This window comes from Prosopis cineraria, unplaced genomic scaffold (assembly GCF_029017545.1).
Source record: "Prosopis cineraria cultivar Desert tree isolate PC_DT_omini unplaced genomic scaffold, ASM2901754v1 PC7, whole genome shotgun sequence".
Taxonomy (NCBI): domain Eukaryota; kingdom Viridiplantae; phylum Streptophyta; class Magnoliopsida; order Fabales; family Fabaceae; genus Prosopis; species Prosopis cineraria.
In genome coordinates, this window is record NW_026555338.1 from 30,220,526 (window position 1) to 30,235,640 (window position 15,115).

The following is a 15,115-nucleotide window of genomic DNA, read 5'->3' on the forward strand; positions in this document are numbered from 1 at the left end:
TCCAATATTCCATGTGGATGAGCCTAAGTTGTGTGCATTAACTAATTCATTTTAATATATATAATTAGTTATTATTTATCAATAACAATAGTTTATTTGAGTGGAGATACTATACTTAATTTATTTTTAAATGAGATCTCAAATTTAATGTTGTTTATAGAAAAACATATATTAAAAAATTTTGCATATTTGAACCCGAACATGATAGATTGATCAATAGTATTAGACAATAAACAGTTCTAAGACAAGATTAATTGTTATCTAATTATAACCGATTGTTCCAGTGCCTAGTACTCCTTTCATTTTTTATTGTTAGAGAAACTATCACTTTTCACTTGTATTTTTTTTAATAAGCAAAATCACCCATTTTAATAAGTATTTATTACACATTTTCTAAATCATCCTTCATAATTTATATTAATAAAAAATAATTAATGCATGCTTATGCTAATAAACACAGGATATTTTAGTCTTTTTTTTATTTTTAAATATAATTATTATAGTTAATCGACTTTCTTAAATTATGTGATATAGTTTTTTTTAAATATATATAGAAACGAAAAAAATATTTTTTATTTACCTTCAATACTAAGCGTGGAGGTTGTTTATTACTCTCTAGATCTATTTATAACAAATAATCATTTCATATGGATTCATAAATATATTTTAAGTTTTTCTTGGCAAAAATGCCCATATTAATTACTCAATCATTAAAAAATAAAATGTATTTTTAATTGAATTATATCTTTCAATGAATTAATTAATTAATTGTGTTTAAACCGATACTATTTTAACATGCTTGCCCTTTTTTAATAGATTGTCTCATTTAAAAGTGAATGATTAAGTTGTTTATTTATTAAGGATGTTTTTAAATGAAATTCATTAATTATACATTGAAAAACTAAAGATGTCTTGTATTTTTTAACACACATCTAACCTAAAAAAAAACTTAATTAATGGGGGTAAAACATAAAACAAATTAATAAATACATAAAATAATGGGTGGTTGCTCCTTATATTTAGGCCTCAAAAAAGACTTTCATGTGCTTTTTATAAAGAGGTTTTCAGGGTGTTGCTAAGAAGATATCTCTTTTTTTTTTCTTTCCATATAAAAGCGTATCACGTATGAATAATTAATGTAACTCACCATGCATTGCAAAATTGACTAAAAGATATATTCATGTACCATAATTTTATTCAATAATTTAAGAAAAATATTTTTGACTCAAAAATTGTTTCATATTTATACATGAATGTATGGAAGAATCTAACAATGAACATCTGAAAATTTCATTCACTTCAGTTCCTTTGCCAAAATTAATGAACATGAGATGAAGTGATGAAAATTATATAGATATATGCAAAAAGCTTAATATTTGAAACAGGCCCTACCTATACATACTCTACATGAAAATATTGATGACAATGCACATGGATATGCATGTGCATGTGATGCATGTTCTTGAAAATGCCGATAAGGTAGAATAAGATGTGTGTGTGTGTGTGCATGAAAGACATTCCATTCCATTGTCATTATCAGAGCTTTTCTTAGCTTAAAAAGTTTAGTCAAATGACTTTGGATTGGAATAGTGAATGGCATCCCAAGTAAGAAATAAACCACACATTATGGGATTAACATGCTATCGGTAGTTGTGGGGTTAACACTATTTTCCCATCCCTCCGCATATTACGTTTATTTATTTATTTTTATTTATTTCTCAGTAATCAAAAATCAAATATCAAAGCCACTTGTAAAAAGAAACTCGCCCACCAACAAGCGCTTGGTTCAATTGGCAACAAAATTGTACCAATTTAACCAAAGATATTGAGTCCGAGTACTGAGAATGCAATAATATTTGTTAGTAAAACTTTCACCCAAAAGGTTTCAATCTCACTCAATTCAGATTAGTCAAAACCGTAGGCTTTCGAACATCAAATAGTTTACTAACCAAAGAAAAAACAATGAGAGAAAGAAAGAGACTTGTAAATTTTCCCTTACTTGGGGCGGGCAAGCTATGGCAACCATTAAAAACCATATCAAAGCAAAGTTTGAAGGATTTGCAGCATTTTCACGTCCCTGAATCATAAATGTAACAGTAGAGAAAAGAAAAGTGGGGAAAATAACTTGAAAGAAGCATCACTGTTCATGCAAAATACCTCAGAAATTAAATTACGGAAGAAAAGAGACTGAGAAAAGAGATAGATTAGTCCAAAAATCCGTTCTCTGCCCGCACTTATTATATATACACAGGAGGTGCTTTCACATGCTGCTTCTGCAATGGCTGAACACAAGAGTCACTCCCTCTTCCAAACTCTCCAAAGGCATTTGAACAGCTCATCGATCGTCGTGGATGATCATATCATGGCATCAGAACATGAGCATCCCTCGCAGTTCAGTCTTTGTTCATGTTTCCCAAGCAGACATATTTGATCTGGAAAGGTAATTAGCAAGAGAAAATCTTCATGTTATAACCAGCTAAATAAAATAGATGAAAATGTAGCATCTTCTATGTTTCATTAAGTCTAAATTATATTTAGGCCCCTTGAGTCTTGGCTTATGCGTGCAGTTATAACAAAGGCAAGGGGTGGTTCTCCCCTGGACATCCTCATACGAAAACTTTGTAACAGAACCAGGAGGCCTCATGAAATCCCCTGAACTTTTAAATTCATACAAACAATTCCCTCACTGTAAAATTCAGTTACTTCATTAATAGAATGTAACACGTGATATATAGATGATTTATTTTCACATGACTTAAATTCATACAAACAATATAAGATGTGTTAGCAAGTTGCCGGCTGGATTAGCCTAGGTTAAAGACCTAGGATATTGGAGTGAAAGCAAATAAAAAAAGGAGGGTCATTTGCAAATAATTCAAAGATTATATATATATATATTAATTGAAAAAGACAACGCCATATTAGATGTGTATATATATATATTAATTGAAAAAGACAACGCCATATTAGAGTTGTACTTGCCTCCAAATATTCATCCATTCCATATTTGGAGCCCTCTCTTCCAAGGCCAGACTGTTTGACCCCGCCAAATGGAGCAACCTACATCAATGCTTACCGGTATATCAACCCATCCAGGAATATATCTCTATTTATTGCTTAGTGAATATGCAATGATAAGCACCTCCGTTGAAATTACTCCTTCATTTACACCGACAAGTCCATATTCAAGAGCCTCAGCAACACGCCAAGAACGTTGAACACTGTTCGTAAATATATACGAACCCAACCCTTCACGCACAGTCAGGGCAAGATCCCATCACATGGGGCAACAAATTTGATGGTCAATACTATATAATGAACATCATGGTGAAAATAACAGAGTACAAGCATCGAAGAGAAACAACAGTTTGTTTCAGGGCTGTTTGAAGAACCAAAATTAAGAAAGATAGCTCAAAAAACAACCTGCATTAGTGTCGTTGGCGATCTTGATAGCCTCCTCCTCAGTTTTAAATCTCAAAAGAGGAGCAACTGGTCCAAACACTTCCTCTCTAACAAATCATACAAGCTTGAATTAACAAAAAGAGAAGGTTCCACCCGATTGATAGACATCAAGGTAACATCTACTCGAATAAAAACAGTTATAGCCTCAAGTCTAAAATGTTAAAGAACAACAAATCACAATCACATTATCGCATCTGATTGAAGTATGTCAAGGTAATATTCGTTCAAATAAAAATGGTTTGTAAACTCACAAGTCTGATGTGTTAAACAGCAAAAACTCAGAATCAAATGATAACATCTTAAAAAGGTTTACCTTGATATGCGCATCTCATTGTTGACATCAGTGACAACTGTAGGCTCATAAAACGTTGATCCAAGGCTATGTCTTTTACCCCCAAGAATTACTTTTGCTCCCTTGACATAAAAGGGAATGAATAGTCAGATTTATCAGTTAAAGCTATTTTACATGCTCATCAGTCTTGCCAAATTTACATAAGAAAGGAAAAGAAAGGGCATGCATAAATTTGATCTAGGCAACAAACCACATCTAACATTTTGCCTCAAGCATGAATATAATAGCAAAAATGCCTTAAATAGATGAAATCTCTAACTTTTCAAATACAATATCAGATAACAATGCAAAAATAACACATTAAGAGTTAGCAATCCTTGAGGAGATGCGGGATGCACCTCAAAAATTTGTTTTGTTGACAGAATCAAAATGTTAATTTGACTTTCTTAGCTTCATTATTTTAGTTAAACAGACTAAAAAGGATGCTCCAAAGAAATATATCAGAATAGAGCGGAGAATCATTGTAAACGGATGGAAAAAAGAACAAACCTTTGAGGTAGCATCATGAAGTAAGGATTCCACCTGTCATTAAATACGAAGATCACAAAGATCGTTCAAGCAAGTTAGAGAAGACACCCTGCCATTCGCACAACAGAAAAAATAATACCAAGAGGAGAACAAACCTTTTCAACGGCAGCTTCATTGATTAGAGGCCCCTGTTTAGAAATGGACAATTGAGTCATACTAGCGACACTAGGATGGTCAAGTCTCCTAAACATAATGGTTAACAATGTACAGGGGCAAGCAAAGCAACCTCCATAGAAAGTCAGCTACAAAGAAGAGGGGAAGGGGGGGAGGGAGTGTACCTGAACCACACCTTCACTAAAACCGTCCCCAACTTTCATATTCTTAACAGCTTCAAGAATAGCAGCTGCAAATTTCTCATAGATACCTTCACAGAAGAGATTGGTTAGTTAAACGAAAGAGAGAGAAGCAATGCGTCCAAAACAGAATAACTCATGATCTAAACTTGTAAACGTAGTAATATAAAGTAACAACTTTCCTAAATTTGGCAAATTTTAAATCACTCAGTGAAAAATAATTCATTATTAAAACAAAGAGCATATTCAAAAATAACTTTCTTTAAGAAATCAATATCAATATATATAATGTAATTTACAGCAAGTCCCACTATTTGAAATTATGAATAGTGTAACTCATTTCTCAGATTCCGTACAATGCATGAGAAAAAGTGTCTAGTTGTACAATAATTAATACTCCCCCGATCCTCTTTATAAATCATTTTTATCAATCTCATCAATACCAATGTAAAAAAAGTAAAAGGAATAAAAGTGTGTAAAATTTCAAATATGCCCTTGTATAACAAATCCATAAAATGATATCATGTTTCTTTCTCTCTCTCATGAAAGGTAATTTTGAAAATACTTTTAAAATATTGCCTAAAAAGCTACACTGTGACTTATAAATAAGACCAAATGGACCTTTTAGAATGTGCCTTATAAATGGGACATTTAATTTCAAGAATTAGAGATGTATTATGTATATATTTATAAACATAAACATTGGCATTAATTTTTGAATAAATAAGGTTTACGGTTTTAAAAAAATAAACAAATTGAAACTAAAAGAAATATATTTTCTAGTAACATTTTCAATAAAAGAAGTCTATATTATCCTAGAGGATATTTTGGCCATCTTTCAGCTACAAGAAAGGTTTGGATATAACTTTATAATAGAGGGGAGGGCAGTATAATTGAAAATATCACAATGAAGAGCAATTTACTCTTACTTTTTCACACGTCAGATTTATAGGCTTATGAGATAAAAATTGCATAAGAAATTACAGACAGCAATACAGCTAATAAGCTCAGTGATGGAGGCAAGCGCCCATCATATTGTCTGTGTGGAGAACGAACTCAAAGCAAAATAGGAAACACAAAGCACTAAATCTCCTATGGCCACAAGAATACATGAATTCACAGTCCGCAAACATTTGACAATCACTTGAAGAGCAAAAGGTAGCAAATCAAACAAAGTACTGTAGTTGTGAAATAGATAGTTTACGAATCTGACCTTCTTGCACAAGAATTCGATTGGCACATACACATGTTTGTCCACTATTACGGAACTTCGCTGCAACCTGCAATTAAATGTATCAAACTTTGCTGTAATTAACACCAACTTTTGCTCAAAGTTCACAAAACTCGGTTAAATTTCATTTCAGAAATTAGCCTCCACTTTGAAAAAATTCAGACCTTGTTTGGTTAGGGGGATGGAAACAGATTCCTTTCATTATATTTATGCCATACCAATTATGACCTTGTAATCATTACTCAACAATATCTATATTTTATTTTTTTTACGTTTTTAAAGTTTGGACACAACAGTCATTTTCCATGCTTAAAATTAATTTTTTATTATAATTTTGTTCTATTCGTTTTGAATCTGCATAGCAAACAACTCCTTAGTGGCTGATTGCACTACATTTCTGCTATTTAATTGCTCTACCATAAGATTGATTGCTGAAATTAAAAATTAAGAGACCTATAAAATAAAGCCCCATATTTTATAGGGTTGCTGAGCATTTTTGGTCAAAAAAAAAACAGATAAGTTACAAAAGATACAGAGAGATTAAAAGACGGGAACAATTTCATCGAGAAGATAAGTAAGAAGTAGAATTCGATAGTACAAGAAATATTGATATAACAGTATCTGACAGTTAACTGCAAATTTAGACTTGGTAATGCATGTACTAAAGAATTGGCCTGCTTTTTCACATAAATAGGATGCAGCGTCTAATAGTGGTAGCCTATAAAATAATTCAATTTTAACAGAAACCCAGAAAAATTATGTCCTGGGAAAATAATAATAAATAAAACCTGCAGAAGCGTTTAAAATCTCAGTAGGTACAATGGAATTCAACTTTTGCATAACTGGCACTAATAAATCCCCCCAAGCTAAGGCCAATCATAGTGAAAACACTAGATGTCAAGGCTCCTTTATGAAATATGGAATTGGCATGTTGCTGATAGGACCCAAGATAGGTGGAGAGAAATAAGGCAGATAACTGTCTATTCAGTTGCCCTTCATTTCACGTGATTTTTCTACAAGCACTTCCTATGAATTCTATAATTTGCAATCTCAGCTGATGCTTACTTTTAAAATGAATAAAAATCATCATGCCTTGGAGGAAGGAGGAAGTAGATTTTTATACAAATCCAACACTAATCAAGAAGGAGCACTTCATCAAAAACCAAGTCATACTTCTAGGTTCTCAAATATATATATATATATATATAGTATGGATGACACCTGGTCATAATTTTCCCCCCCAGTATTTTGGGAACAAAGAAGACCTCAAGGCCATTGGAGTAGGGATGTGATAAAAAGGGTACGGCAAGGTATCGAACTCTCAACATCCGATTCACCTCAATCTTACATGGCACTAAAAATTGAGGTTAGTGCCATGCAAGCTATGAGCTCATTGGCAATTAACTCATTATGAAGGGTATCAAGCACTGCAAACATTGAAGTGTCAAAGCTAGACATGACATATGACGATAAATAGCATCTTAGACAAAGTCATTATAACTACCATGCGTGGTCATCATTTCTAACTTACAGTTCCTTTTACTGCCACATCAAGATCAGCATCATCAAATATTATGCAAGGGGCATTGCCACCAAGTTCCAGAGATACCTAGAAAAGTATTAAAAAGATAAAAAGGAAAAGGAAAAATATCAATTTAACATAATGGAATCTAGATTCTGTATTTTAGGAAATTTAGGACAGCATATAAGCTTACTCTTTTAACTGTTCCAGCAGCACCTGTCATCAACTTTTTTCCAACTGCTGTTGAGCCCGTAAATGTAATCTTCCTTACCTAAATATTTTTGATGAGGAAATGAGCTTGTTTAAATTCCATCCTTGAAAGTCCTAATATCTTAACAACATTGTGACAGAACCTGTGGACTTGCAAGTATAGCATCCCCAATTTCAGGAGCATTTCCCATTACTATATTCACAACACCCTGTACCATTAAAATGATACGGCCATTACAATCATATAAAAGAGAGAAAGGAACCGGAAAACTTCATTTACAGGAAAAGAAAGAAAGAAAGGAGAAAGAGGCCTATAAACATAAGTTGTGACAACGAAATGTATAACCAAAGAGACCAAGAGTTGATAGTGGTAAACTTTATACAATCTACCAGAAGAAATTGATGATGATTAAGGCCCTCTCAAAGGAGCCAACTTATTATTTCTTTATCTGGTAAACAGATTTACTCAAGGCATATTCTGAGATTCTGCATGAGATCCATAATCATGGGGTATATGCTACAGGGATAAACTGCAATAATTAAGATGTTTCAAATGAAAAAAAAATTACAGTAGGCTCATATATTTAGTGTTTAAAGGGGAAAAATTTTGGCAGAGGCATAATAAATTACATAATAAAATCTTTAGGAGTTTTTCCAAACATCTCATGTATTACATAACCACAAATGAAATTACAACGCTATATCATAACAAACTGGGGGAAATTTACATTCAACAAGATTATGAACTCTAGTTAATCCATGAGTCTAGTATAAGAAAGAAACTACCGCTGGTATTCCAGCTTGAATTGCAAGCTCTGCTGAAGCCAACGCTGTGAGAGGAGTAAGTTCAGAGGGCTTAATGACCACTGTACAGCCACACGCAAGGGCTGGACCAACCTAATATAAGACAGCACATTCTTAAAGTGATTGCTATTTACTAAAAACATTACCTGCTCTTGAAAACAATTAAACATGCATGTGAGCATCTGGACACTAAAGATCCCAAATGGAATTACCTTCCGGGTAATCATAGCCAAAGGAAAGTTCCAAGGTGTGATAGCACCAACAACCCCTACAGGCTACAAATGACGACAATTAGGAAAAATAAGGCACATATTAAATATTAGAATCATCTGACAGAATTTCATGTTTTAAAAGAAACAGCAAAATCCTAATCCAAAATAACCCATATAAGACAACTAAAAACCATCTAGCCATGAAAAGTTAATATAGACACATAACATGCAAAGCAACAATGACAAAGCAAAAGTCTCGAAAGTCAGGAAAAGTACTAATAGAATCATCTGACAGAATTTCACGTTTTAAAAGAAACAGGAAAATCTTAATCCAAAACAACCCATAAAAGACAACTAAAAACCATCTAACCATGAAAAGTTAGCATAGGCACATGACATGCAAAGCAACAATGACCAAGCAAAAGTCTCGAAAGTCAGGAAAAGTACTAAAAACACAGAAGTGTAGTATCTGTTAGATGCCATTTAATATTAACTTTTTAAATAAAAAACATATGAATATGATAACAATGTCTATTTAACCTAGCTGTTCAAAATTTGGTGACACAGGTACATCCAATATTTTGAACACATGAAAGCAGCAAGGTACCAAATACAAGAGTATATATTTACATAAAAAGAAAAAAAAAATCCTTGGTCTCATTGTTTTAAATTATGTGTTGAGATTCCATAGAAGAGCAATATGACCATTAAACCACCAAAATCTTATTGCAAATACCACCAGAAGATGATTCAAAGAAGAGTTAAGTTAACATGCAAACAGACCTGCTCCGCTGTTCCTATCTTTGCACTCACATTAACATTTTTCATTTAAATTCATGGTAAGTCAACTGTGACTGCTCTTGCAAGACCAAGCTAGTGCAAACCAACATTATAGAGCAGTAAAAGACCCTTCAAAAATGCATACTAGGCATTTAAGAGTATGATCCAGTAATGGGGGGATTTCAAATTTGGGGGGTCCAGTGTAATTTTAATGGACCAGTCTTAGAGCTGGAAAGGCTAAAAGCAAAGTCTCCTAGAAAATGGAACTGTGTTCCTACTGAGTTCGAAGGATTTTAGAAAGTTTGGTAAAGAGTGCTTGCGGAGCAGCTAGATGAAAGCAGGAATCAGTAAACTGTAAGCATAAGTCTATATAAAGTGTTAGGGGTTTATCCATGTGAACCTAGGAGTTGTCAATTTACACTTATGACAGGAATGACTAAGAACATAGGCACTATCTGCAAATTCAGTGCATGGTATAGTGGGCTGAATTTATGGGAGGTGTGTGGCTAAGAAGATTTATGCACGTTGGAGACATGCATGTTTCATTGTGGGCTAGACAGTCAACAACAATGTGTTTAAAGGGGATAACTTGGAGAGTGGTCAGGCTTGCATGTTGACTCCTCAAGAGAGGTAAGGCTAGGGAGAAGACAGCAAGTTTAGTTAAAAAAAGAAAAAGAAAAAAAAAGCACTTATTTACAAAGTGTCAAGCATAGCACATGAAGGACATCTAGGGAGATCTTATGTTTACTATTTGAGGAACAGAAGAACAGTTTTGCTAATTGTTTTTGTTTTTTTTTTTTTAATGTAGCTTCTATACATTACCTGCTTCTCCAAATGAAGTGTCTGAACTAAGTAGGTGCCTCCTCTAGGCAGGAATAACCCACTACTTGCTTTAATATAAGCTTAATTGTATGTAACCATTGTAACTTCATATTAAAGCAAAGGCACCCACTTATAGTAAAGCTTATCTGGAGTCACTTCTTCTCAGCTAGTGAAACCAACGTTTCACAATCAGTGGAGACACTTTCTCTTAACTAATGGAAGCATCTACACTTGATGCACAGGCAAGATATCTTGGGCATTGCTTCTTAACTAGAAGCACCCCTTAATGAAAGTTATTGCAACTCTGTAATTAATTAATGTAAATAAATTAATAAAACATAAAAGCCATGTGTTCAAAAGGCATCTTGTGCATAACTGGTGAAACCCATATAGGTGAACTAAGTGAAACACATCGAATTATATGTTAGAAATGTTAAATCTAACCCTAATAATTTGACATGAGTGCTCATAATGAATATCAAACTATACTTATGTTAGTGCATTGTTCTGGTTGTAAGCTAGTTTTCCCTCCTCAATGCCTTGAACACACACAGAACAATCAATTGTAAAATGTATGAATAATAATATTGCATAGAAAGCTACGAAACTATGAAAACTAAGACACTAAACAAATTCCAAGTTCACCTGCTTTAAAACAAATAGCCGTCGATCAGGTAGCGGTGCAGGAATTATATCTCCATATACACGCTTTGCCTCCTCTGCCGAAAACTCAATAAAACTAGCCCCATAATTTATCTGCAAACGGTCACTTTCATTACATGATGTGAATGATGAAATTCATAGGGAAAATATTTAAGAAAAGAAAAAAAAATCCTAACATGACATGGAAACCAAATACTGAAGGATTCATCGACCAAAAGGTTATCTATGATACCTCCCCAATAGATTCTTTAAGAGGCTTTCCTTGCTCTAAGGTTATGAGTTGAGCAAGCCCTTCCTTGTGCGCCATTAGCAAATCATACCTTGCAAGCAACAAGGAGGAACATAACAGCATGAAATTATTGACAGCATAAAAAATATAAGCAAATTAAACTTCATGACTTATATTTTTAATTGTATAGGTATCCAGTACAACATATCAATACATATCTAGTGTGTCATCATTTCTATGTCGGAGAATAGAAGTCCCACATCTAAAAATAACAAGAAAATGAAGGGTGTATAAACTTGCGGCAATCCTAACCAAGTAGTTTAAATTATCTTGGTGACATTGATATGTCTAAACAAGAGCCTAACGGCCACAAGATTCAAGAACTCCATTAGAAATGAGATGGACCCTAAGTCTTTGAGGTTTGAAAGTATAAGCTAAGGCAAAAACATAAAGGCTATGACCTCTGCTTTTGAGACTTAAAGAGCACAAGCCTAGGCAAGACAGGGGGGAAAGAGTAAATGGGGAAAGATGAAGAGTATATAAGCTTGTGGCAATCCTAACCAAGTAGCGTAAGTTAAAAAGCTTCAGAGAATAATTGCCAAGGAATATATAATTTCCCAAGAACATAGCCTATACCTTATTGTACTCAGAGACATACTAAAGAATTTTCTATAAACACTAGCATCCAACATAGGAAGCTGCTTTTTGACTAAACACAATTGAATGATATAGACAATTTCCTTTTATCCATTTTCTTTTTAAGTTATTTTACACATGCAAATTGTATAAGAGCATAGTTTCAGATCTATTATCAATTCTCGCCAAAAGTAAATAACAATATATGGTATCAAACATTCAACAACATTAATAACAAAAGATGCATGTGTAGGCACACACATATCTATGCAAAGGTATGGTGAAAAACATGACCCTGTTACTAACCAAAAACACCATGTTAGACCAATAACCACATGAAGAAGTAGCATGTGCAGCAGAAATATCTATAGCACATTACACCAATAGTAAAACAAATGGTCACATAATCAGCAGATAGCTTGTGTATTTCCTTTAAAGTAGGTCGTTTATAAATTCACCAGCAACCAAATATACCATTTTCTCAGAAGTTTACTCCTCTCAGCAGCAGTAGTTTTGCTCCAAGCTGCACATAAGGACGTTTAGCTATTTAAATATTTTACATCATCAAAAGATACCAAAGGCAATAAGTTGTTTTTAGTATCTATAGATACATGGATTTATACGAATATGGAACTAAGAGCCTAAACATCATAAACATATTAGCACAGGGAAATTTCGAGTATCGCGCCAATAGCTACACCATAGAACCAAATCAAACTCAAACCAGATTAAAATCACGATCAACTACAATTCTAAAATAATTAACCAATTTGTTTCATGCTAGTGTATCTTTAAAATATATTATATAAATTGGCGAACGTTTCTGTGGAATATGTAAGGGAGAAAAAAATGTATTTCTCATTCTGCTGAATATTGAAATACAACTGTGTATATATACAACGAGATGGGGAAAATAATAATGCTCAATAAATACAAATAATGACTAACAAAGCCTAGGAATATTTACAACAGTTACACTATCACAGTTTCGCAGTTGCCATGCTATAGGAATATTATATGTACTAATGCACAACTACATTGATTGAAATGTAACTGAAAATTTTGAAATTTACGCATGTCCTTTCAACATGAAGAAACATAAAATGCAACAAGAACCTGTTTGATCCATTTTCTTACACAAAAAACAAGGTATGCAATGTTTGCACTTCCTTTTATCTTATTTTTAAAAGGAGGGATACAAAAGTCATTTTACATCCATGAAATCCCTTTTTTATTTCATTTTCCTTTTCATTACTTTTTATTTTGTTTACCAAACAGCTTTTAGCTTTGCACCTCCCCTCAAGATTCTAATAAAAGAGCAGGGAGAAAAAGGTTTTGAGAGAACATTGAGCAACTAAAGAAACAAAACATTTCCAGAAAAAGAAAAGGCCTAACATTTCAAATTCTGAGCATTATCTTTCAGTAGCTTAATTTTTTCCCCTAGAGAAAGCTAGACACAGAGACATGAAATAGTGTGTGGAAAAACCAAAAAATTTAGTGTTCAAACTCATAATTAAGTGCTAAGCTATTTGATGACATGTCATTTAAGTACATGCAAATATATTCAGGCAATTATGAGAATACGTCATCTCAAAGCTCCATAATGTTTTCAGTCAAAAAGAAAAAAGAAAAAAGAAAAAGAAAAGTTCCATAATGTCCCTGCATTGATCTTAGTCAAAGTATATATCCTGAAAGTATGAAATTCCATACATTGAAATGCATCATAGGCTGAAGATATCGCATCATTTGTCTCTCTTCCACCCATGCATGCAATATCTGTTATAGATTCACCGGTTGCTGGATTATAAACCTATCACAGTATTGAAAACGCTTTTATGTAAAATTTAAAAGATGTTTACAAATGTCATAGCACAATAAAACAAAGGAGTATCTAAGACAAAACAAGAACAGGTGTTTAAAATTGCAGCAGTAGACTTCTCAAATAAAGAGGATGAAGAAAACATCAGCAGTATCACTTGATAAAAGTACAAACCACCTATCCTTCTATTCAGTTTAACAAAAAGAGGAAGAAAAATAGCCTGTAATGGGCTGCGAAACCTGAAAATTAAACGTTTGAAGTAGAAGATTTGCTAATAAGTAACACAATCAGAAGAAACTAATGATAAAAAATTGAAATAGCTAAACCTCACTTTTTCCTACCATATCAAAGAGAACTGTGGTTTTGCATTATAGTAGCAACTGCCATACCTTTATGGTTTTGCCATCATAGGCATCACTCCATTTGCCTCCAATAAGGCCCTGAGTCCGCAGCAGACCAGAACTATTAAGCTGAGAAGCAACAGTCTTTGCATCCATGCTTATCTGGAATTCAAACCACATACTTAGACACTAAACTGTCTTAAACTTTAAGTACAAGTGACACGCGTATCAGATGATAGGTAAAATCTATGCTAGACTTCAATTCAACTTCTTTCACCCAAAAATGGACTCTTTTTTAATCATAACACTTGAACAGAAGATTAATAAAGATGCAGGCAGCCTGTATGTCGTACATGAAGTAGTCACGTGCACATAGCAAACATATGTAAGTATAAAGGCAGGAGAGAAGAGGGATTTATACTTTAACGTTGTAATCGAAATTCTGCAGCTATGAAACCTCTTTCGATTCTGCATAACGTAAAGGGCGACAGAACAATGATTACTAGAAGAGATTCGTACACTGTGAGCTAATACCAAGGAAGCTGGGCGAGCGAGGGCAAGCTCCGTCGGCAATTTTTTTTTCCCCACAGTTCACGATATGGGTATGGTATATCACATCGCAGAATATTCAGACCATATATATATATATATATATAAACAACAAAGATGCACTTGCCTGGCGAGCGAAGGAAGGGCCAGTGGTCTGCATGGAGACCAAATGTAAAGAGCGAGGGATGAGCTGCCAAGATTTCATTGACAAGCGTAAGCTCAATGCTGCGGAAGCCAGCGTCATTGCCGTGATCGTTTGGGTTGCTACTGCGAAGTTTCCTTCGTTGTTTTGCTATAATGGATATTAGCGTTTTGCGTGTTCGCTGATGGCATATGATTGCAGAACCTGGTGCCCTCTCTCTTCTCGCTGAATTGAACGAGCGTTGTGCTCCGATGTCATTATCGAGATCGGACTATTCACATATAGCCCGAGCCAGTTGACAGTTCACCGCAAGGCTAGCAACGAAAAAAGGTTTAAAAAAAGAAAGAAAGAAACACGCCTAGTTTATATAATGGCATGATGGAAGCTTTCCAAAACATTAGAATTAATTACTAATGCTAATTATTGTTGAATAATTTGATTAATTTCCTAATAAAATTTAAAAAAACTAAATGCAAACAAAAACACGCAAGTCTAATATAAAGACATATCTCTCGAATCT

The 15,115-nt window shown here is 33.7% G+C and overlaps 1 protein-coding gene across 3 annotated transcripts; it reads right to left on the minus strand.

Moving 5' to 3' along the window:
- Window positions 1-1,965: 1,965 nt before the first annotated feature.
- On the minus strand, window positions 1,966-14,904 carry LOC129315730 (succinate-semialdehyde dehydrogenase, mitochondrial). 3 transcript variants are annotated; one of them, XM_054959713.1, is made up of 21 exons: window positions 14,581-14,648; window positions 14,326-14,372; window positions 13,953-14,066; window positions 13,455-13,554; window positions 12,219-12,267; window positions 11,112-11,199; window positions 10,862-10,972; window positions 8,615-8,677; window positions 8,385-8,495; window positions 7,742-7,807; window positions 7,582-7,659; window positions 7,398-7,475; window positions 5,849-5,915; window positions 4,621-4,706; window positions 4,438-4,470; window positions 4,304-4,336; window positions 3,776-3,876; window positions 3,424-3,509; window positions 3,143-3,249; window positions 2,983-3,060; window positions 1,966-2,432 (listed from the first exon to the last, which is right to left on the minus strand). In XM_054959713.1, exons 3-21 carry the CDS (start codon window positions 14,058-14,060, stop codon window positions 2,394-2,396), a joined length of 1,482 nt encoding a protein of 493 aa, XP_054815688.1. In that variant the 5' UTR covers window positions 14,061-14,066; window positions 14,326-14,372; window positions 14,581-14,648; the 3' UTR covers window positions 1,966-2,393. The 3 variants fall into 3 exon arrangements, with proteins under 3 accessions (XP_054815688.1, XP_054815686.1, XP_054815689.1); XM_054959711.1 differs by lacking the exon at window positions 14,326-14,372 and having other exon boundaries at window positions 14,581-14,904; XM_054959714.1 differs by lacking the exons at window positions 14,326-14,372; window positions 14,581-14,648 and having other exon boundaries at window positions 13,455-13,520; window positions 13,953-14,030.
- Window positions 14,905-15,115: the final 211 nt, after the last annotated feature.